Here is a 25,049-nt window from a genome sequence, read left to right on the forward strand (position 1 = left end):
TTCCTATAATCTGATCAAGAGTTTATAGCTCGAGTACAGGGAATTCATGGAAATGATAGAATTAATAGGGTTTGTATCCTGCATATTTATTAAACCTTAATGCAGAATATTCAAGTGTTTCTGCATATGCAGCCTAATCTGTAAATCTAACTTGTAAGTCAGATTTCAGAAATGGTGCTCCAAAGTATGTCCTTACAGGAAACCACTACAGCTTGTGTGCTGTTTGCTCCTGTTAAATGGAGCGTGGATATATGCAGACATCTGGAGGCTTCTGCTTCAAAAGTCCGTTTCTCAAATTGATCTCCAAACCAGCTTGTTCACTCTTCTTTCTGTGAATATAAGGTTTGTTGTATTTAAGACAGCTTCAGATAGCACTAAATGCTGTGAAAAACAACATACATCTCTGGATTTCATCCTCGTAGCTTCTGCCGGGAGTCACAGTCAAAAAACAGCTCTTGGACACACAATAAAATATGACACGTATGTTGGTTCCTTGGGAGAGCTCACCTAGTTTTAAGTTTCCAGAAAGCATGTAAAGCAGAAAGGGAATGTGGGAGGGGTGGGAAGTCTTTAATCTCATTTTGAATGGCAGCTCAGAGGTGGCTTCTGTCTACATCTTCATACGTCACGTATTCGCTGTCAGAGCCCCTCCTGGCTGTCGTACCTCAGGCAGGGTGAGTAATGGGTTGTGTCTCCCATCTTGACTGGAGGGTAGCCCAGGGAGTGACATCTTGTTTGGGAATTTTGTAATGTGTTGCTGTATGTTAAAGCAAGGTCAAAGAAATGTGGTTATTGCTTGAGGGGGAAAATGAGGAGGTTTTTGATGCAACTAAATGCCTGCAGGAGCTTATTCCACAGTTTTGAGCAGATCCTTGAGACATGCTACTATGTGAGAAATTGAGCATTTCTGTAGATGGGAAGGGCTGTAAGCATTTTAGTGAACAGAAAAGATGAGAAAGCTGTTGCGGGCAAATTAAAGCAACGAGTCCTGTTCTGAAGTCTAAAACTAGGCCAGCTGGGTTTTTGACAGCTGAAAGAAAAGTCTGAGACTGAAACTGCTGTGCTATCACAAGGTGTGCTAAAACCCGGGGAAGAGCTCACTGCTTGGTGCTCTGTGCTGACTTCGGAAAGGCACTGTGCATTTGGAGGCCTGAATCGAATCAGTCAAATAGTAAGATTAGAACAGCAAACACTGCAAGACTGTAATATTATTTCTAAAGGTGAGTGAAGAACAAAGTGTAAGGTGTTTGGTAGAGATAGATGACTAAGCTGGATGTCATATTGCTGTCCTCAGCTGATGTCTTTAGACTTTAATTGGCTGATGAACCAGGACTTTTTGCTAGATAAAATTTTGTTTGTGCTAAGGGATTTTCAGCAATTGAGGCTGAATAAAACTTGTTAACTGAAGGAGTTTAAAGGGGGGAAAAAAGTTTTACTTCAAGCAAGTACTGCTCTAGCACTTGATACAAAAAGCTTTCTGCATTAAAAAGTACAGAGTCAGCTAAAATTGGATAATGCTTAAGCAGTAGGCTGTCCTGTCCACCAAGGAGCTGCATGCCTGGCATCCTGCAAGGAACATATTTCTTTACTAGCTCTACAATCAGCTACCAAGTGTTGCTGGGTATTCTGCAGAAAAGGCTCTGCTCTGGGTCTGTATGCACTGATCCGTTCAGCTAGTTCTAGTCCAGCTGTGGTTTGATTAGCTGACATGGGGTCAGGACTGATCCAGGAGTGCCTGCAGTATTTGTGCCTCTACTTTCTGAAGGAAGCAGGCAGGTTATTTCCATACCCCAAAGTCTGGCTTTCTCAAAGAAAAGCACAAATCTGAACATGTGGATTTCAGTGTTACTGGTGTGTCAGGTGGGAGAGAAGAGGATGATGGCCAGATGGTAGCATCACAGCATTGTGCAGGAAACTTCTAGGTCTGGTTTGAACCTGTTGCTTGGATCCGAGTTGCAACACTGCTGTGAAGACGTACTTGGCTTTTTTGTCTTTGAAAGCACTTAATCATTCCACATGATATGCTGCCATTTAGTCCTGTGTTGCCTTTTAATAGCTCCTGAAATGTTGAAGGTATGGATTATGTTAATGTAGCTTTTAAATTTTTGATGGACTGAAATAGCTTCAAAATTAACCTTTTGAAAACACTTGGGTAGATCACACGACAGGCTTTTAGCAGCTTTCTTTTTCTAGTAGTATGCTATCTCCTGTTCCAGTAAATGAAGAGCTTTGACTGACCAAGGTTATGCTCAGCTTCCTGACCTAGGATGAATGCCTCCAGCTGATGTTGGAGATATTTTTATTTTTCATTAGATCATCTGAAAGTCTCAGCTGTTTTCATGCCAGTATGAAGAATGGAGGCTGTTTGCGCTGCGCGGGTGTTGTACCAATTTGTTCAACATACGCTAATAGATCTCTGACAAACCAGAAAAGATTTTTGTTTCTTCATGGTGCAATAAGACTTGATATCTGTTTGTTTATGAAAGGGTTACCTATGTTTAGCATGGATGGTCCCACAATCATTAAAACCTGGGCTTCTTCCTGCAGTGAGAGGGAGGATTCCTCCTGGTTTCTGCGAGACCTGGCTTCTCTCACACTTTCTGCCTTCTGAAACCCCTCGTACTCTAGGTTTTGGAAGACTGAAGAGAAGCTGGCTATAAGTATTTCTTATTTCTGCTTTGCTGTGGCACAGATCGTGACAACTAGCTTGTACCCAAAGTGCACACTCTTGAGTCTTCCACTGAGTCCACCTAGTAAATAGGGGAATGGTTTCTATTTGCTCTGTCTTTTCCTGTGGTTTTTCTGGATTGTTTTGTCATCTTCAGCATCTTGTTGTAGGATATAAATACAATATATACTTGCTGAAGTGCTGGGATAAATTAAGAGACCTAGGATGGAACAGATGTCCCCTTTTAACACCGTCTCCAAAGATCATAGCTTCTTGGGTCTGATCATAGCTCCTTGGTTTAAAAAAAAAAAAATCGACAAAAAAAAGTTTGAACAGGGTTTGAGATCTGTACAGCATTATGACTAGCGTATGCACTTCAGCAAATCTTTTTTTCCTCGTGTACAGAAAACTCTTGGCTTATGTCTCCATCCACCCTTCTTTTATTCTGGCTGGAGCCAGGCACACTAAATAGTGATTAAACAAAAGATTAAAATTCCATTTTTGTGCATTTGGTGTTTGAACGTTGATCAATTGCTTTGGCGGAGTGTTAAGTAACAGCATGGTAGACAGCAGAAGGGGCTTATTTACAGCAATCTGTCTAAATCCATTTTCAATGTATTGCTTAATATGCCTTTCTACTTTAATTCATTTTCAGTTTTTAAAAAATGAAGGGTGGAAACAGGCAGGATATTAGTTTAAGATATTGCTGGAGAAGTAATCACTCCTTAGTGGTAAACAACTTCCAGTTCTTAAGGAAAAGAAAATGTGCTTGAACTGAAATAGAACTTACGGGCTTGCTGTAGGAGTTAATGGATAAAATTCAATGGCTTGTGTACTTACATAGCTTGATCAGATGGTCATAATGAACCCTTCATGCTTTGAAATCTCCTTTTTGCATTGCTGTTTACAACTGTTTCAAAAATAAAGATATTTTTGCAAAATAGGAAGCTAAGGTAGAGCAAAACAGAAAATTGCAAAGGCTGTAGCCTTGCTGACCTGTTTTATAGGGACAGAAATCCAGATCTGTAATGCCAATTTACCCTAACCATGCAGCATTGATAACTGCAATGTTCAAACAATGGTCACTGTATTCCACAGCTAAAATGCAGATAAGGGGGCATGTGCTGGTGGGGTTTGGACAAAAATGTTATGCCTCCTGCTGTGCAGTTAGAATTAATGAGAAATTGGGATAAAAGTGAAAATTGACATGAAATACAGCATTACAGGTAAGACACAGCTCCCTCAAATGAGATGCTTGTTTAATAGTTAAAGCAAAAGTCAGTCCTAGGAAACTTGCTGTGTTTTGCAGATTGCTTAGATATCACAGTCTAGAGCGTCTGTTGAAGGGGTATCATCAAGTTATGTGATTTGCATAATTGAGTCAAATCCCATGCAGCATCCCTGAAGGAAATCACTAAAAAAAGCAACATTCTGGTCCCTGTATGCTGTCTGGATTTCTAGAGCTGACATCTTTTAAAAAGAGGAAAAAAAAAAAAAGGGGGGGGGGGGGGGGGCAGGGGGAAGGAGCTTCCAAAATAACATCAATGTCAGCAACCTGCCCATTTTCACAATGAGAGAGACTTTAAGCATGTATATGCATATATCTTCCCTCTGCCCATGATGGTATGCTGCCTGCAACTTTACGCACTGCTCTGCTAATAGTGATGACATGAGCATAAAAACTGCAGTCGAGGCGGGGAAGGCAATGTTTTATCATTCACACTGACTTTTTTTGGTAGTCTGCTGAAATTAAGTTGGTCTTGAAAGTGTGATTCTTAACAAGAAATACGATGCTAATCAGCCTGCTGCAGCTACACCTTCCCTTCAGGGCTATGCGGATCGCGGGTGCTAGCAAGGTCACTGAAGCAAAGACACTGATATTCATTTTCTAGCACTGAAAGTCACTTCAAAATTAATGTTCAGACATTGTTGACAGAACTCGTCAGTGACTCACAGCAGACTTTTCAGATACGGTGTTTTAATAGCGACCTGCAAAACCAATGTAAGCGTTATATGTTTGCTTGCAAGGGACGCAGTTAGAAATATTCTAACCTCTTAATGTTTACCCAAGTTGAATTAAATTTAATGGAGCATTTCTGAATTGGCTTCACTAATGTAACTTCTTTGCCCAAGACCAAAAAAGCTCCAGAATGCAGCATGTCTGTCACGACCATCTGCAGCTATGTCTACCCTTCAAGATTTTAAAAGCCACATAGAGAGAGGTATGTCGATCCAACAGAGATTAATGTTGTGTTTATCTTGTGTGAATCTCATTTGGTTTAGTTGTACAGGGCAGTAACACCATGAGCACTTCAGGCAGAGGAACAGATAATGAGTCACCCTGCACAGTCCTCATTTTACTTTGCCAGTACCAACATGAAGAAAAGTCAGTCCTTGTAAGTCTCCAAGACTGAGAGCTGTACAGAGCCTGTTCCTCGGGACTTAAGGATCGATAACTCTTATTCTGTATGCCTCCAAAGTCCAGCACTACAGTTTGGAAAGGTCTGAATAACCGATGCGTATACTGCATAGTTTCCCCTCTTGCTTAATTTAAAGTTTAGAAATTACTGAAGTTTTTCTCTTGACATGCATGGCCTTGACAGGGTTTAGCTTAGCCCAGCTCAAAGACATTTTCATGCATAAATTTACTTGGGACTGAGAGAAGTAATACATCTACCTACTAGACTTTCTGCTGTCTGCCTGCCTGATTTGGGCTCTGTACGTAATACTGTGGCAGTTTCTGTGATTTCTTCTTTTTTTCCTTTTTTGACCAGCACTGGAGGATGGCGTGCTACTGCCTGCTTTCACTCAGTATCGCAATGTTTAAATTGCTTGCGTCAGGTTGTTGCTTGCTCTGAGGGTATTTAAATGCGTGTTGCTGACCTCTCTGAAGAGCGACTTGAAGCTGTGCAGAAAATTTACTTCCCTGTTCCCGTTATCCTATATTGAGCGCACAAACACAATGGCAACTCCAGCCCAGAGCCTGGGCATGCTCACCCTCAGCAGGGATGGCCGGCTGTAACTGCTTTTTAATGGCTTTTAGGTTGCTGCTTGGCCTGTTGAGCATTGGCTGCTTTGGTGGTACAGCTTTGTAATGGTGTGAGATGCCCCTCCTGAAACAGCCGGTAGCCCAGTGGTGTGGCTTCCCTCCGGAGGATGCTGGAGATGTTGGTGTGAATCCTTTGGGGTATACTTCGTACATGTCTCCCATCTCCTGAGAGCTGTTGTGGAGAGCAGCTCGAGATCCATCCTGTTGGTGTATTTTGAAAGGAGAGCAATCCACACAGGTACCTGCAGCAGCGGACGGGTGTCTTCTAAGGGATGTTTTCAGACTAGAGTTCAGAGCGAAGCGGGGTGCCTCTGCAATTCTAGTTTAAGTTGCCTGAGTCCCAAGAAGAGGTGGAATTTAAAACACTCTTACTAGTGCCCTGTTAGGCAGCTTGGATGTCATTTTGCTTGTGGGTCTCTTTTTTCCTCTTTTTCTCTAGGGTGCCTGACTTCCCCTGGTGACTTAGGGGCTTGGTGTAGAGTGCTGGGTTACCATGTGTGCTGTGGGTGTTGTGAGGCTCAGAGTCACACTGTGTATTTCTCCTTTTAGATCTAGACTCTGGACACTCTTGTAATGCTCTCTTCACTGGTGGGTGGGTAGAGTAACTGCTGGTAAGGGGTTTACATGTATTGAATCACAGCAAATGGCAGAAGTGATAGTGGCATTGTAAACAATTCTCCTGGTGTGCTCATTCAGTCCAGAGTGCTATAAACAAGAGACAAGAGAGACTTAAAATATTGAGGTTTCAGACTTGCCAGTTGTTCCTGTGCCCGGTATGACACTTGTGCACAAGTCTAGTGCTCAGAAAGTTGGCAAAAACTCTCCTGGCAAGAAGGTGCTCTGGTCTGCAAGAGCTTTCCAGGACACTTCCTGGCAGGGGAGTATCCTGGAGAGGAAACTGGCTGGTGAGCAGGCCTGGCAAAGCAGGGATCTTGCAAAAGAGAGGCAAAAATCTTGCAGAACGGTAGTGTGCTCTGTGGGTTATTTAGTGGGGATGATTGGGAGGGTGACATTGTCTGAAAAATTAGAAACCTCTGTGATGGCCAGACAAGTAGATATGCTGGACTGTTGCAGTAGCACAGGGTGACTGCTTTGTGGTGCTGAAAATTTGATCTGTTTTACACCAAAAATAACTAAGCTGCTGCTTCTACTGTCTGTCGTCACACAGCTGTCATCCAGACCTGCTCACATTAGCTGGCACAAGCTAGCAAAAGTCAGGTAGAGTTTGCATAAATTATTAGTGCAAACATTAGGTCAGATGGAGTCATGGGTAGATGCTGAAGTTGGCTTTGCCTGCCTCTCGCCCATGCCATGCCCTGGCTCACTGCACCCCGAGGAAGCATCTCAAACCACCTCTGCTCGCACCCGCTATGCAAAAGCAGCAGCAACCTCCTGGGGTGGAGCAACCACTAGGTTTCTGGCTGGTGTTGGCATATACCCTGTATGTTTTTCAAGGTGCTCTGTGATGATGTTGCTGACACCAGCCTCAGATTGACCCAAGGACTAGCTGCATGCTTAGTTTTTCCGCAGAAGTGTTGTTGTCCACTGTGTTCAGTTTGTCCTCCCAGTGCTTTCTTGCACATTTGGTTCCTGGCTCACACATTCATCTTGACACTTAAAAAGTATATTTTCATTATCAGCAGGTAGAAATTCACGTAAGAATAGTGGTGTTTAATGGGATGGCTAGAAAACCACAAGGCAGGTTAAGCAATTTAGTTTGATATTTATATCTGGTGAGTTCAGGTGAGCGCTTCCAGAACAGGCGAGCGTGGTGGTTCTCCATGGCTCCTCTGCTCTGGAGCTGCACTTGCCTTCTCCTGCGTGATGGGAATCGGTGAGGCTTTTGCAGTGCCCCTCATGAAACCTTTTTCCCTCAGCAAGTGCAAGTCTTCAACACGTGCAGTCAGAGGTGAACTGAAGATGTTCAGTTGCTGGTGGTGATCTTCATTTTATGTTGTGATAGGTGCAGAGTGAAATTCAGGAAGGTACACTACCAGTTTCTGTATTTGAACAGAAGTAAGGATTTAGAAGAGTAGAGTTCATGTGCTAAAAGGATAGTAATTAACAACATAAAAATCAGCTATTGCTTTTGATTCATGTAACTTCATCAGAGTGGAAAATGAAAGAACAGATAACGAAGATGAAGAAAATTAAGGAATCATGGGGTAAATGGAAGAAATCAAGTTATACCATCTAAATATAGCTCTACTGGGATTTTTCTTAAAGTAGTCCCTTTTCTTCTGTGTGTAACTGTCCTTTCCTGCTAACCGACCTTTTCTGGCAGTTGGCTGGTTTTCACCACTGTTAATTGCATCCCGTAGTGTGGTCCTGCGCTTCCCGTGTCACCCTGAGTGTTCCTTTCCCTCCGTCTTCCTGCATCATAAGTATTTTTCAGAGAATATTCTTGTTAGCTCCAGGTGGCACAAGTGGAAGTTCCTTAATACTTGGTCACATCATGAACTAGCTGTGTGACTGACTTCTTGTCCATCCTGAGTGCCCATCAGCTCTCCTTCAGTGAAAATAAAGTTAAATTGCAGGGAGCAGGAAAGGGAATGCTCTGAGTATTGATGTTAGTTAATTGAAATGTGTAACTGAGTGTCTGGTTTCATGGATGAAACTTGACTTCTGCCAGGTATGTTACCATCTGCAAAATGTCAAGAAGCTGAGTGTAAATCACTTTATGATCTGTGATTGAAAGGACCTAGATTGATTTAAAATCTCTTGGGGAGGGGGGTGGAAAAAAGTTCTAATGGTTCACAGGTCAGCTTTTAATCAGATTGAGCTCTATTACTTTTAGACCACTGGTTTATTACCCTTTGGCATGGTAATACAACCAGCACAACTCAAGGTTTTCATGCAGTTCCTTTGCTAAGTGTTACCACCCATAACAGAGCAAGCGGAGCAGAGCATGTACCTGTGTTCAGCTGCTCTAGTTCACTTTGACATCGTAGCTGAAACCTGTCTTCACAGATGGTTTTGTAAGCTAATACACAGGGCTCCCTTCCTGCTGACTGTTGTAGAAGAGGGGTGATGCAACGGGGATAATCTGCAAAACCTTCACAGCAAGGTTCACTAGAGCTCATCTGTCAGACTGCAGTGAGGTGGACTGCATCAGGCTGAAGTCTAGTGCTTTGAAATAACAAGTAAAATGTTCAAATGTCCTATTTCCCAAGACATCTAGGCATGATAAAGAAGAGCTTGTAATTTAACTAGTCAGGCAAATGACATCTGTGTCTCAGATGCCAAAGATGCCTGATAACCCTGTAAGGTTACTATGCCAACCATTGCTTTTTGGTGGTTGTTTGGTTTGATTGACCCATTAGTGAGACTTTAAACCTCTTGCCCTCCAAGGAGGGAAGCTTTTTTTTTTTTTTTTTTTTTTCTTTCTAGGAAGTTCTAGCCTGTGGAGTTCTCTCTGCGGGTCATGAGGAATTAAAAGGGAAAAACCTCTAAGTTCTTTGTGTAACTACTTCTGCAGTAATGATGCTACAAATGACTTGCATTTATACTCTACCAGCATATTACAACAAAATTGAAAACGCATTCTCAGAGAGGATGTTCTCTTCTTGACCCTAAAACCTACTTAAATATATATGTATTTTTTTTTCCCTTAGATTTTGGGGATGTCAGTGTTTGAGATGTATCATGGTTTTCTTTCCACACACCGTAGTCTCTTTGATCCTGAATTCACCCCATCCTTCATTTGCTAACTTGTTCCCAAAGCACTCATTGCTTTTGAATTTCAGGAACAACATCATGAAAAGAGGAGCTGTAATTGGGTTCAGTGCCTTGTGTAAAATTTGCTTTTAAGTTGAGCAGCAAGAGTTTTAATAAATGACCTTTTAAATCTTATTTTGATTTTATTCAGGTATAGTAGTGTGCTCATTAATAATGATCCTGCAATAGGTCTACCATTACAGCTTTATTGTTAATTAAATAGGATGTAAGATGTATTAGATATTTTCAAAATGAAAATGGGAGTTTTTAATAGATTTCCTGATTAAGAATACTGGTCTGCATACATGATGGTGCCCTGAAAAAAGAAAATCATTTAACAGCTATAGGTAAGGTACTGTTCTGAGGCAAGTAAAACTTGCTTCCTCCTTCATCTCTTTCAGGGTAAAAGCTACTTGCTTGTGATGGTCTTACCTTAAGGAAGATGTTTAATCTCCTCTTACAGGAAGGAGAGGCAGTTAAGGAAGGGTTTCACATTGTATATTTAATATATCCAATCTTTTATTTAAAAGGCATCATACGTGAGGCAAAAGAAAGACCCTTACTTTGGTGATGGACAAAGGAAAAAGGACTGGCATAACAAAGAAGCTATAAGGAGGGACTCTGAGCGTGTAGGTATGTAAGATTACTATAAAAATGTTTTAATACAGATTGTGATTTAGTTTGATTTTTATTTGGTAGGCTGAGTGCAGAACACCATGTTCAACTTCAGGGCCAAGATGATGTTCTTGACATGATGCAACAGTTATTGTGTGTTAATCACAGTTAAAGCCTTTTCCCCCAACTCCACAATAACCATTTTGAGGTGAAAATATGTTGGTAACATCTTGGTATTTTTAGGATAGCTGCACTATTGAATTTTTAAAAACCTACCAAAAAATATGTGCCTGTACCTCTCCCAAAAATGGGAGATCCAGAAAGGAAAAAGAGGGATAAGAAAAATGTTCTAGATTGTAACATTTGTGCAAGTTTTATTCCATAGTGCTGGGTTTTGTCTTGCATCGCATAAAAAGGCCCGTTTTGAACATCACAGCTTTACACTGATGTGTCTGCAAGGGCTCTACCTCCACTGTGCAAGAGCTCAGGTTGTTAAATATACATATCCATCTGTGCTGAAAAAAGCAACAGTGATGAGGTATTCAAACCATATGTATTCTTCCTGCAGTGAAACAAAAAACATTCTATAGATCCTCCACAGTGTTGCCATAACCCCTTCATCTGTTTCTGATGTTGGAAGGAACTTCTACGATTTGCACAGCTGAGTGGTTTGTAGCAAAACTGCTTATCAAATAAAATTGTTACATTGGCATGGTAGACCCAGTCTTAAATATGACGTAGAGCACAAAACTATGAAGGAATTTTCAAAGAGCTGTAAGAATACTGCTCTCCTTTTGATATATGGATTAGTTTCTGGCCAGTTATGCACCAATTAGTAGTAATGATGCATGTTTTACTTTCTGTCCATCTATAGGAAACGGAGAACAGGGAAAACCTTACCCAATGACTGATGCAGAGCGAGTGGACCAGGCATACAGGGAAAATGGCTTTAATATCTTTGTGAGTGATAAAATTTCTCTGAACCGTTCCCTTCCAGACATCAGACATCCAAAGTGAGTATATAGTTTGCATTTCTACAAATGAAAGTTTACAAGCCCTAAATTACCACATCTTCAGGCGTGTGCTTTTTTTTTTATTATGGACTCTTGTACCTTTGTTCATCAAATACAGTCCTTTCACAGCTGGGTCCTGCTGTCTCCTTCATAAAGGACAGTGTATAGTAATTGCAACAGGAAACAGAGGAGACCAAATCTGGGGGGGAAAAAAAAAAATCCCCTTTTGATTCCAAAAGACTTAAAATTACCAAAAACTTGCAGGCCTGTGCAGAAGAGATCTTGAACTTAACCCAGAGGTGGCTACTTCCTTCACCTCTCGCAACTTGACAGTTCAGTTCCTGAGCCCACTGACATAGCCAACAACTTTTAGCAACTATTAAGGTGGAGCTATTTCTTTCTGAGTGGAAACTGATGTAAATGTCTGACACAGTTGACAAATGCCCTACGTGTCGTCAGGTGATTACTTTGTCACTAAACACTCTGTCCAGTTACTATGTTGGCCACTAGCTGGAAATGACCATGAAATGCTCAGGAGCAGAACAAGATTTGCGTAGCTCCACTCAACTATGTATGAAGAGTTTTATCAGAAATCCTTCTGATTTTTGGGGAAGGTGTCTAAGAAACTAACCCATAAAACCCTCATCAGGGTTTAAGAGTAGAAACTAGTTCCAATTGAATGCTGGCTTTTGAGTTCATCTATTTTTGGACATTATCCCTTAGGTTGGTGTCAAACTGAATTTTGTGCAAGTCAGGAGGAGTTTTTCATTAGCGAAAGTGCATCAGTTAGGACTTAACCCTTGTTTATACAAAGCTGAGAGGTTTTTAAAAACTGTTTGTGCAGTTCTTGATCTGAAAGCATTGTTAGACATTCGAATGGAAGCTTGTTTTGTGTAAAGCCACTTTTATCACAATTTAGTGAGTCTGAATTCAACATCTACTTTATTCATGAGATATAATTTCCAGAAGTCAGGTTTTATAATTTGTTAGCTGCACATTTGAGAGATTACCTCTTCAGCTGTCACAGCAAACTAATCAAATACACTGTCTTGACACTCTTTCTCAATACATACTCATAAACCAGAGTAGTGAGTATAGCTCCATAAATATTTTAGGCATGCAGCTGAAATGTTTAAACGTAGAGATAAATCAGGTAACCGAAGATGCTTGTTGATCAGCCCATACTCACGTTCTAGGAAATACAGTTTGAGTTTGCTAACCTAAATTATACCTGGCCTCCATTTACAGGGGCTGTCATGGGCTCTCAAAATTTAAACATCAGATAGTGCCAGTATTTCCTCATCTGAGGATTTAATATATTACCTCACTTTCCCCATTGTTTCCCAAAGTTGCTGACTCCTTGCTGCTAATTCTGCTACTTAAACTTCTTTAAAATGTGAAACTTCTAACTCCAGTCCCTAGTTAAAATTAATAAGTGAAGTGTGTGGATCACCAACAACTTAAGCTGTGATTAATGATGCCACTGCAGCTGGTTTGCTTGTTGCTTGACACATCCTTTCCCACAATGTAGCGAGTTATAATTGTGGAGGTCTCAAGGAGAGGCTAAACAGCGCGTGTATAATGGATGCTAGGATTAGCTGGGCAGGGAGTGGGGTTACGTATAATGGAGATTTGCGGTAAAGGAATTCACGACTGAAAAGGTCTGTTGTGTATTCCCTGTGCCCTTTAAAAAAGATATACTTGAAATGGTATGGTTTGTGTTATTTGGGAGGTTGATGAGGGCAATTTATAACGAAGTTAGGCTGAGACAAAGTCCATAAAGAGCATTCCAGAAAGAAGGGAGCTGTGTTTTAGAGCACTTACTTTACCTAGCCTTTTACATACGGTAAGACATTATAGAGACTTTGTCATTTGGAGGTGTGCCCACAGACAGCGGGGAGCATAAGGAGAAAGTGAACTGGGGGAAAAATGCAGCATTTGTCCTGTCCTAAGCTTTGGTGCCACAGTTGGGATTCTCCCCAACAGCTGGCCTGGGTGGGGAAGGACAAAGAAGCAGCCAATGTGTTTGCTCACTTCTGAGGTGGTTTCTGTGGACCTTTATATAACAAATAGTGTGTCACCTCTACTTTCTGTTAATCATGGGAATCGAGGGGCTGGGGGAGGTCATGTACCAGACCTGCCTGGTGCACATGTACAATTGTTTGTTTCAACAGTCGTGTCTTCCCCTGCTAACATTTTCTTTAAGTGCTTCTGGGTTTTTAATACTAAATACTAATTTTGCAGGTCTTGTAAAGCTGTGGTGGTTTAACCCCAACCAGCAACCAAGCACCACACAGCTGCTTGCTCACTGCACACACACACACACACCCACCCCCCAGTGGGATGGGGGAGAGAATTGGAAGGGCAAAAGTAAGAAAACTCATGGGTTGAGATAAGAACAGTTTAAAATAATCGAAATAAAATTATTACAATAATGATAACAATAAATTGTAGTGAAAAGGAAAACAACAAAAGAGAGAGAGAGAGGAACAAAACCCAGGAAAAACAGGTGATGCAACCGCTCACCACCTGCTGATCAACACCCAGCCAGTCCCCAAGCAGTGGTCGCTGCCCCCCAGCCAACTCCCCCCAGTTTCTATACTGAGCATGACACCATATGGTATGGAATAGCCCTTTGGCCAGTTTGTCCTGGCTGTGCCCCCTCCCAGCTTCTTGTGCACCTGGCAGAGCATGGGAAGCTGAAAAGTCCTTGATTTAGTATAAGCACTGCTTAGCAACAACTAAAACATCAGCATGTTATCAACATTATTCTCATACTAAATCCACAACAGCACTACCCCAGCTACTAGGAAGAAAATTAATTCTCTCCCAGCTGAAACCATGACAAAAGCAATTGTAGATGTGGTAGCTGGAGGGAAACAATTTCTCTCCATGCTTAATGGTTAAACTTAATAGCTAAAGTTTCCCACTTGTTAAAGTTAGTCAGAAAATAAGAATTCCAGTTTAAGAACAGTTAGAAGAGATTTGGGGGCTCTTGTTTGATGTTGGAACAGAATTATAGCTAGTAGCTATCTCGGAAGAAGATTAAGATTGCAATGCCAAGGGCTGGATGAAAGCAGTCCATGCAGCTTTATTTTGCATCTTGCATCTGTGCATTGCAGCCATAGCCTGCAAGCTCTTGGCAGCACCCCAAGACAATTCATTAGACCCAGAATAAGCTACTGTCCTTTTACGCAGGCACCAGAGTAACTTCCTGTAACCACAGAGCTTGTATAACATAGGTGCATCCTTCTCCATTCCCTGGGAAAGGTACCAGGAAAAAGCTGCCACTGCCAGAGCTGCTTTTGTTCCCATCTGCCCTTCTCGGGAACAGGGAGGGAATGACTGTGAGTGTGCATGCACTGCATTGTGCATGTAGTGAAAGCCCTGCTGAGTGCCTGGCAGGAGAGAGTCTGCAAATCAGCTCTGGTGCAGGCTATGCAAGAGGTCCAGTGTTGTGGCAGAGCAGGGAGCAGAGTATGACCTCCCTCCCCTGCTAGTGGAAAGAGGGCAGCCTGCCCTGCTGGCAGTGTCATTAATATATTCTAAAAATCTCTATTCACGTAGCCACCTCTGTTTTGCACTGGACACGTGGAGTTCTAGGAATATAATAGGTTTTTGTCCCCTAGTGAACAGCTACTGGGTATTTTTTAACTACAATTGTTCACTGTATGGCCTTAGATGTTACCTGTTTGACAAGGTTCAAACTCCACTTAGGGCCACACCTGCAGGAAAAAAAACACTGTACTTATTGCTGCAGTTTGAATTTTCTTCATGAAGCTACTTTTGAAAACACCCCCACAAGGCAAGAGAGCATCACCCCTATTTCAAAATTTAAAATATTAATGCTGTGGGGAAATACCCCCAAATTCAAGGGATCCATATGGGGTCTGCAGACCTGACTCTCCAGCTTATCTAAGTTCTGCAGTGCTTTGTGTTCAAAGCCCAGCCTTCTTCGCTTGTCTGCAGAACTGATCCCAGGTGTCAAACCAGACCTGCTGAAAAATGGGGAAGACAAGATTGATTGTTTAGGAAAAGTATGATTTGAATAATTGTCCAGCATGACAAAGGAAGCCTTTGGTAGAGGTTGGAGGTTGATCTGTTACTGAGAGGTGGGTTTCTTCATTGAGCAGTTCTTACCGTGCAATTATTCTGTCTCTTCTGTGTATTGTTCACAATGTCTTGAACTTCTGGGACTGTTTAGGGAAGGTGCTGTCACACAAAATCCTTACTTGCTGCACCTTTTGTTTAAAAAATTTGGATGACAGTTATGTGTGTGATGAAAATTATTTGCTTCTCTGAAAACTGGGAATAAGTGAGCTAAACCAATGTACTGATTATGCCTAGAAGAGATATGTTCAACTTCTGAAACAACTTTGTAGAAATTCCTCTTCCTAGTGATCTTTGAGATATAAAGATAGGGAAAACAAGAATTTTAGAGGCTTTTGTACCTTAAGCTATAACTGGAGTTTCCTTTAAAAGCAGCTTCAGCACCTAATAGATCCCTCTGACTTTCTGTGTTGCTAAGTGTCACTGGCCATTAACAGTCCCCACTTCATATGGAATTTTTTTTTTTTTGCCAGACTAGATCAGGTCAACACTGGCTTGATAAGGCCTGAAAGTTGGTGAGGTTTTTTTCAGGCACTTTGCATCAATTTGAGGAGTAAAGTATGAACTAAGTTACTTGATGGTAAATAATTTGGAAGTGCTGGTGTTTTTTGGCCCCACCTTTTGACTTACTCTGTCTATGTCCAGCTGCAAGAATAAGCTGTACCTGGAGAAGCTTCCAAACACTAGTGTGATAATACCGTTCCACAACGAAGGATGGTCCTCTCTCCTCCGGACAGTGCACAGCGTCCTAAACCGCTCCCCTCCTGAGCTGATAGCAGAGATAGTGCTGGTGGATGACTTCAGTGACAGAGGTATGATAATTTGTATATAACATCTCCACCTATACTTACCTACCTAAGGGATCAATGAACTTGCAAATATGTGTATAATGACTTGAGGTTTTTTCACTTGCCAACAGCAGAGCTCAGGTAAACCTTGTTCCAGTACATTTGAAAAGCCAAAAGTCTAGCAAAAAACTCATGTTCCATATTCAGTTTGTGCTGGTTTAGCTGCTGATGGCATGGGCTGTCCTGCATTTTGGACAATGTGAAATAAACAGGGAAGCTGGTTTTAATATTCTGCTAAGGGCCTGTGTAGCCCTTAACATTTAACCCCAGCGTTAAATGTTTGACGCTTGGAATACAAAAAAAAAAAAAAAGGAAAGAAAGAAAAAAGAGGGGGGGAATAGCTCACTCCTCGTGTTCTGCATTTTTTTTTCCCTAGACACAGAAGATGGTAAAAGAAGCCTTGATAAAAGGTTTCTACCTCAGACTGCCTATGATTTGGCTTACTTTTCTCCTGACTTTTGTGCTCCTGAAAAATAAACCTGCAACATCCAAACTTTGACTGCCCTCGCTTGCTGACTTGCTCGCAACTACACTCCTTATTTTGTACTGCATTGCCAGGAGTTGTCATTTGGGATTGGGTTTAAGTGTTACATGCAAAGACGTGTAGTCGCTGGCATAATGCATCATCACAAATGGAACAACCACTTATAATTGCAGCAGCAACGTGTAGATGTAGTTGCTGAATTTACTTGTTCTGTGGCAGAAAGGCAAGGGGTCTTTTTTCTTTGAACCATTTAAATGCTGTGTGATTATAAATTAAGCTAGAGTTTGTCTTGTAGTTTGCACTCTTGCTATGGTGGAAAAGGCAATCAAGTGAAGGAGGAATGAATGCCTCTATCATGTAGACATTGCATAGCTAGGAAGATCACATGGAAAGTCCTCTGAAGTAGCTGGTGTTCTCCTGTGTTGAGGAGGGTACAGTGACTTTAAGGTGTTATGATCAGATCTAGCAACTCTATTTTCTCCTTTAAAATCACTAAGACTATTTAGCTTTATCAGCTGCAGAGTTCAAGAGTCTTGCCACTGAAATTACTCAAATGGGGGACAAGAGCTCTCTACATGGATACGAAAGGATACACCTCCAAAAATCTGAGACGTAGGAAGTTCCTAAAATGAGCTTGGAAACAAGCTCGTGAGTATTTAGTGTTCTGACCTATACTGACTTTCAAATAAGCACTATCCAACAGCTGTAGTATTAGTTCTGAAGTATGTCTCTAGTTTGCAAGCAAGGCATGCTGGTTTGAACAAATCAATGTTATATGAAATAAGTATTTCTTTAGAGGATTTTCAGACTAAGCTGGAGAGAAAAAAAAACGCCCTCCCAATGTCTCTTTATTGCTACTTGGTCTAGAAGCAAATTAGACAAGCTCATGCCGTAACCACAGCTGAATTGTACAAACAAGTTTCTTCTGAGAGAAGTGGAAGTAATGAAATCTGGTTTCTTGTGGATCTATTTTCCTTGTTCTCTAGATGTGCTCTTCTGACCAGGCGAAAGAGAGCACTTCTGGCTCTCCCACCCCTGCTCCTCGTCAGTCTGTACACGTGCTGTTCGTCCAGCTCACTCTTGCTCTGTTCCACCTGCCTCTGATAAGATGCAAGATCTGCTCCGTCAGTTATCCATCTTTTGTACAAAGGTTGCAAGAGGTTGCTGAGATTAATTTGTGTGCAGCAGCTATTTATAGATGGATGTAAAAGACTACTGGTATTGGACAGTGAGCTAAATTGTCAAGGGAAGAGAATGACACACAGGCAGAGACTGCTAATAAAACCCTTTTTTTTTTTCTTTAAAAAAAACCCAAACAGTTTTTTCCTGCTGGCTCAGTTGATCTATGCATGTTGGGACAATTACGGGTTAGGATGAAACATTTTTCCTTCACTGCTGTCAGTTCTGTATCTGCACTGTAGCGTTTCCTGCTGGCTGCTGCTCCTTTTCCAGCAGTCAGCATTCTTCCTTAACCACACTGGGGCTGGCTTCCACATCCCTCCCTGGGTTTAAATAGATCCTTAGTCTTCAGGAGTCTGTTAAGCCCTAAACACGTGATCTTGACTTGAAACACTGCTGGTACAAATTTCTGGTTTTGATTTATCCATTGTATGTATTTAAAAAACAAACAAACAAACAAAACCACCAAAAAACTCCCACCAAATAAACAGACTTCAATGCAATACCTGAGAACTGATAAATTACGCATTAAACTGAACTGTATGAGGGAGCAGAGGCTCCAGGAAACTTTTACTTCGCATGTTGTATATTTGAAAAGGGCACACTCTTGGATTTGGACTGTTAGGCCACTGCTCTGGTTATCTGTTTCTCATGATTAAATTGGGCAGGTGATAAAAACCCTGTGTCTGATCTGATGATCATCACTGCTGTGCCACAGAACTGGTAAACAGTAAAAGGAACGAGGAGAGATTTCTTGATTTTCTTTGAAAATCATAAGTTATTAGTCCTCTGCATTGTCTGCAAGGTGGAATCCTGTGATTCTGTTTCAAATGCTAGTCCCACAAATTTGTAACAGTATCTTTCTTCTAAAATTATAGAATCACTGTTGGACGTAGTGATAGTAGAGGCCACATTTGAGATCAGAGAGGCATAGTATGAACAGTAAATGTCAGCTTCTTCCCCAAAGAGATCAGTAAATAGTCATCATAAACTCCAGTGAAAAGCAAAAGATGAAAAGGATAATTGCTCAATAAAAATCTATTATTCTTTTTTTATTATTATTATCGAGGGGTTACCCTGCCAAGATAAAATATCAGATATACTCTGCTGTACCTCATGATGGCCTTTGACTTGAGGGTTGTCTAAACAGACTTCTAGCACTTTAATAACTCTTTAAAAAGACTAACCTTCAAGAACTTGGCTTTCCCTGGCAAGGAGACTATATCCCTCTTGCTAGCATTTCTTGTGTACTGACCTGTGTTGGGGTTAAACATACTGGGCTTTGCCAAGCTGCCCTTCAGGTTCTGTTGGCGTTGCGCTCTCATTCTGCTGTTGCACTGGTTTTGTGTAGGTGGTGATGTTAGTGCCAATCTGTCAGTCTCTTTCATCCGTGTGTCTCATACGTGGAGAAGCTTTGCTTCACATGAAGTAGCAAGGACTTTGCTAATAATAGAAATAGTAAATATGGAAACCTGGCTACTGTGCATATCATTTTTTTTTCTGACAGATGTTACTTTCATATGTTTTTCATCTGTTTTTAAGCTTGGGAGTAAGGAATTTTTGGTGTGACTACAAAGAGGGTTGAGAAGTTGGCTAACAAAGTGATAGGAGAGTGAAGACAGATTTCTGGGTTAGTTGGTGGCTGCTGTGGTCTGCAGCATACCTGAGAGGCAGCTGTGTTGCTTTGCATTATTGGAGCTCTTGGACAGATGAGTCATCACCTGGAAGTGTCAACAGCCATTTATTTCTTAATTTGTTTGAGAGAGACAATTCTGTGACCTTTAGCAATAAGCATTTTTCAACCAAAAAAGGCTGTCCTGATGACAGCAAATCTTAACAGCGAGCAGCAAAAGCTTTACGAGTCATGTTTTTGAAATGTTTCCTTTTGCTTTGTATTTGAAAAATTGAAATGTGCTGGAACAACTTGCTGTCTTGAATTTTTTTTTTTGCATGCCTGTAGTGTAATGCAAATTATCAAAATCCAGCCCTACTTCAAACATTTAGTGCTGAATTCCACATCAGAGACAGTGCTCTGGGAAAGGCTACCTGTCAGTGGGATCAGTCTAACGCAGTACAGTGGTAGCATCCAGTTTGCCTTGAGCTGTGGTCCATGTTGTCACCTCCAGCAGCTGTCTTTTCTGACACTTGAATCTTTCTTTGTGGGGATTCCCTTGTTAGGTTGAGTTAGCTCAAAAGAAGCTGCTTTCCAGCGTGTGCCATTGGTCAGAACAGAGTAAATATTGTGGGGCTATTTCTTACTTTCTCTAATAGTAGTCTCTAGTATCAACATAGCATTCCCAGTAAGACTATGATAGCTTATGCTTTTTTTCCCCACAAAATTAGTTGGGATGTCTGTGATACAAGGACTTTTTTCTCCTGACCATAAGCATTTCAAAAGAATTGTAGTGATTTAATGTGCAGAAGAACATAGGTTATATAGAAGAGGGAGGCACCCGTTCAGCAGACTTGGAGAATAAGAATTAACCTGCCTGGTGGTGTGTGCGTCTACCTGCATGCTGCTGAGAACTGCTAAAGACCCACAGACTGACCTCCTCAGGTTAACCTCAGCTATTTCAGGGTGGTCCAAAATAACGCCTACCCTTCTGGATAAGTGGAAGTCAGAATGCAGTACATGTGAATTACAACTTTAGAATTCCTGATCATAAAAACGCTTAGCTGTGGCAATCCGGTGTGGATTTGTGGCTTCACTTTTAATTTCTATAGCTATTCTTTAGTTCTGATCTCAGTTAAATTAAGCCTTTTCATGTGCTGGCTTGCAGGGTACTAATTATATCCTTCTGAGCTTGTTGTTACCAGAATGGCCCTAAGTAAACTAAAATGCTTTTTTCATGTATATCAGTTTTCTCCTGGGGACTGTCAGATGTGAAATTTGTTTGCTTTTTGATTATTTAATTACAATGCTGCTGAGTGGTAAGTGGGTTCCATTATATCATAGAAATGGGAGGAGGGGAAGAGAAGTTGAAATGCAGGTCAGCTTGTAACACTGTGGGGTTTTGTCTCTGCTCTGATGGCATTTTATTATTGATAGCAGGCAACGAATAACAGACAGGCAGTTCATGATTCTTCAGGGTCTGCTTCAGTCCCTAGACCTACAATCTGAATCTGGCTATGGTTGTGAGAAATTGAGCCATTCATCTCTAGCGTCTGCCTTGTACAAAAGGGATTGTTGGTCTCCATCTAATTCTTGTAGCTTGTGGACACCTCTGCTGTATAAGCTATCTCTAAGTTTGCATGAACAAATGTAAAGCTGTCCTATGTCTCTCACTAGATAAATGAACAGTCTTAAGCTGAAGGAACAGAGGGCAGAGGATGGCACATTTTCTCTTTGCAGGATACTTGTCTAAATGTTCTTTGCTTTTCAGCTGATACATATTTGGTAGCTCTGTACAGCAGTGGAACATCAAGTATATACTACTACTGGGCAAAAGGCAGAAGTCAAACTCTCTTCTGTCTGTTTTAGAGAAGAGATCTCTTTCAGGTGGAGGCTGGACTGGAACACGTACAGAATCACAAATAGTTGAGGTTGGAAAGTATGTCTGGAGATCATCTAACTCAAGCCCTCTGCTCAGCTACAGCAGGTTTCTTGAAATCTTATTCACTCAAGTTTTGAAAATCTCCAAGGATGGAGACTGCATAATGTCTCTGGGTAAGCTGTTCTGCTGTTCATTCTTACAGTGACTTAGTTTTTAAAAAAAAAAAAATCTTTAAGCAGTATTTCCTGTGCTTCAATTTGTGCCCACGGACTCCCAGGTCCTCCCCTGCAAAGCTCCTTTCCAGCTGCTGGGTCCTCAGTCAGTACAGGTGCATGGGGTTGCTCCTCCCCAGGTGCAGGAACTTGCATTTCCCTTTGTTGAACTTCATGAAGTTCCTCTTGGCCCATTTCTCTCACATGCCAAAGTCTGAGTGGCACATCAGCCATGCCTCCCAGGCTTGTACCATCTGCAAACCTTCTGAGGGTGCACTCAGTCCTGTTATCCAGGTCTTGAATGAAGATAGTATTAGCCCTGGCAATGGTATTAGCCCTGATATTGGCCCCTGGGGTGCACAGCTAGTGACAGTCCAGGCCTCCAGCTCGGCTTTGTGCTGCTGATTACAACCCTTAGAGTTCAGCTAGTTTTCTGTCCACCTCACTGTCTGCCTATCTAGCCCAGATTTCATCAGTTTGTCCATGAGGATGTTACGGGGAGGCAGTGTTGACAGTCAAGATGCCTTTTCTAGGTAAGAAAAACTTATGAATGAGGAAATCCAAACGTATCAGAAGAGCAGATGTACTAAAATGGGCTGCACAAGCATCCTGTATGCCTGATGCCCTAATTCCCTTGTTGAGTCACCAAAAGGTGTAACTATCTAGGGAACACTAATACCTCTAAAACTTAAACTAATTTTCTGCATTTGTGTGTTTATCTGGAACGTATTTTTCGGCCCTTCCTTTAATGTAAAATGTGGTAGAGTTTTTACCTTTTCCCCCTCTGCAGCAATTGAAAATTTTAAATGATTCAAGATATTGTAAACTTACTGTATGCTAGAGGGCTGTGACTTAATTTCTGAATGTCATTTAAAAGAAACATCTCGCGCATACTTGGGGCTAACTGTGTGCAGAGGGGAGAATGTACACTCCACACAGGTGGTTCAGAAGTACTTTGGGTATGTGATTTTAATGGCTTAGCTTGACAGAAATCAGTGATTGTGGCTAAGTGCTTACATTTCATATAAAAGTCACGTTTCAGCTTTCAGTTATTTGCATATTGATTGACAGCCTGTTCTTACCATTTTAAGACTACTTTTGTATAAATGACAGTGTTTTAGAACAAGTGTTGTCCCTTGTTGAAGAATGAGAACCGCAGCATCAGTCATCTCTTAAGCATACACTATATGCAAAGCACTATGTTGATACAGTAATAAAGTTGAACATGGCAGCACTGAAAATACTGCAGTCTCCAAACATCAGGATTGCTCTGGAAGTGTTAACCCCGCTGGGCTGTCTGCCTTACGACATTATATGTCTGTACAGTGGCAACACATGAAGACTTAACATCCGCCTTACAGTAACCAGTCAAAATCTGCACCTGTGACTGGGAGGCAGTAACAGTTTCAGCTGAAGTACTTGAATATGTTTAACCCAGTATGACAATGACACTTGCAAAGTCAGCCTTCTGGCTTTTAGATTAAACGTGGTATGTTTTAGGTTGTGGTTATCCAAGAGAAATGTGTACTTGGCTATATTTGATTTTGAGGAGAAAATTTTGTTATAGGCAAGGTGTATGGGATCTCATTTTCCCTTGGGGAGTCATTAGGGAGGTTCCAGATTTCATCTTAGCCTTTCTTCCAAGACTATCCTGTTTCCTTGAGCCTTATTTTAATTGGTGAAAATTATATCTATTTAGGAGTCCTGAAAGTATGTATTTGTTCAGCCATTTTTAAATTCTTCTTATTCTTTCCCCACTTTTACTCACTTTTTTCTTTGTTGTGTGTTTTCAGCAGGACTTTGTGCAATAAGAATTCGAGCTGCTCCTTGACGTTTGGGAGACAGCGAAGCATTGTGAGCCCAGACTCTGTCACATGGCTACTGCTCATCTTTGAAAGGCAGCAGGAGGCTTTTAGGCCTTTTAGTAAAGGAGTCCAAGGAGTGTTTTCCCCAAGCAGTGTCATCTCAGCCCTTGGTTTAGACCAATGTTTTAGACCCTTTGTTTGCCCTCTCCCCTCGTGTAGGGCCAGTCATATTCCTTTGCTTTGCACCATTGTGCTGTCTCCACACCATCCTGTAGCTTGCTTGAAAGTTTACTGGCAGGGGAGTCTCAGAGCTCATCTGTTCAACGAGTGTCAGAGGGAGCCACAGCCAAATCCCCTTTTTCCTCTTTAAAGATAAATCCCTGTGGCTTCTTAAATCTCTCTTTATATTGCAGTACAAGTAATTCTGGGGGTAGCCATATGGGATAATCTGAATGGAAAAACAAATGTGGGTAGGGCTACTTGGCTGAACCACAAGCAGCACAATTTGGTCTGAAGGGCAGAAGTCACTAAGTAGTGTACTGAAGGGAGAAGGCAAGGGATGATTAATGTGTCATTTGGTGCAGCATCAGGTATGTAGCAAATACAACTCTGTTCCATTAACCACATCTGCCAGGACTTAATTGAAAGAAATCATGTTCTTAGTATCTGCAATAGAGAAGGGTTTAATACTTGAATTCTTTTTGATCTTTAAATGGAACAGTAAAGGATTTATGCAGCTAAAGAGATTATCTTTTCATCTTTGGGCACATGCATTGTAAAAGTCAATTTTTTTTTTCTCTTAAATGCGCTAAAGTGCATCTGGTTAGTACATCTCTGAATATGGAGTGACTGTGCTTAGTACAAAGTGGTGACTGTCTTTCATACTGAATTTCGAATATGATTCTTTTAAAGCTTTTTACCTTAACGTATTTAAAAAAAGAAAAAGCCAAGCTTTTCTTGGGCAACTATGCTTTTCCACAACCTTTTCTTAAATGTTGCTTTCAAGGTCTCCTGTAGAAGTTGTGATAACTATTGTCTCAAACAACTGATAAAAAGATTATTTTTGTAAATTAAGTCACAGAATAAAGAGGTTTTTTCCTTGCTGTTAGAATTCCTGGTGCGCTATCTCAGGTCTGTTTAGACTCTCATAAATTAACAGCTTTGAAGTAACTGTCAGCGAGATCTCCTCTTGGGTAAGTGGGAGAAGATTGGTTCTTACAGGTGGAGAGACTTGGAAATCTGAGAAAACAAATGTACTCTTCCCTTCCATAAGAATAAAATTCTCTGTCATGAAACATACTAATTTTGATGTCTGTGTATCATTAAATCTCACGATCTTGATGATGCTCAGTTGGTGGGCCTGGTCATTTGTCTCGTGGTTTAACACTACCAGATGCATAAAGTCACAGTGAGCAGTTCTCAGGCTACAGTCAAGTTCTAAGACTTTCACTATTGAAATGCTTTTGATGGAAGCCAATACCGATGTAATTTTTCCATGTAGAAAGTTGACTTGATTTTGATGAATATCACTGATGCTGGTAGTGGCACAAATACTACAAAGTGAAACAGGCTTCAAAGTCATTTAAGTGGTTGTGACCCACAGTCTAGATGTGATGTTTGTTAGCCAAACTCCAGTGTGACTTAATAGGTAGCACAGCAGAGCATTTATACTGGTGTAGGAGTGAATTTGTGAATTCGCTGACACTCTGTTTGGTAGTGAGCACCAAATGCAGCGGAGCCACAAAATAAAACCTGATGCAGATGTCTAGTTTATAAAAAGAGAGTAATTTGTTCTCCATTTCTGGCCAAGGCTTGTGGACGTGGGATACTTTAGACAACTGCTAGTGACAGAGCT

The 25,049-nt window shown here is 41.3% G+C and overlaps 1 protein-coding gene across 1 annotated transcript in view; it reads left to right on the forward strand.

Annotated features, from left to right (window-relative positions):
* Nucleotides 1-25,049, forward strand: part of GALNT10 (polypeptide N-acetylgalactosaminyltransferase 10) — a 94,349-nt gene that overhangs the window by 35,054 nt on the left and 34,246 nt on the right. Inside the window, exons 2-4 of the mRNA XM_075509504.1 lie at nucleotides 9,965-10,067; nucleotides 10,924-11,062; nucleotides 15,818-15,984. Coding sequence (XP_075365619.1) covers nucleotides 9,965-10,067; nucleotides 10,924-11,062; nucleotides 15,818-15,984 — 409 coding nt within the window. The remainder of the gene's footprint in view (nucleotides 1-9,964; nucleotides 10,068-10,923; nucleotides 11,063-15,817; nucleotides 15,985-25,049) is intronic.

This window comes from Mycteria americana, chromosome 8 (genome assembly GCF_035582795.1).
Source record: "Mycteria americana isolate JAX WOST 10 ecotype Jacksonville Zoo and Gardens chromosome 8, USCA_MyAme_1.0, whole genome shotgun sequence".
In the NCBI taxonomy this organism is placed as follows: Eukaryota; Metazoa; Chordata; class Aves; order Ciconiiformes; family Ciconiidae; genus Mycteria; species Mycteria americana.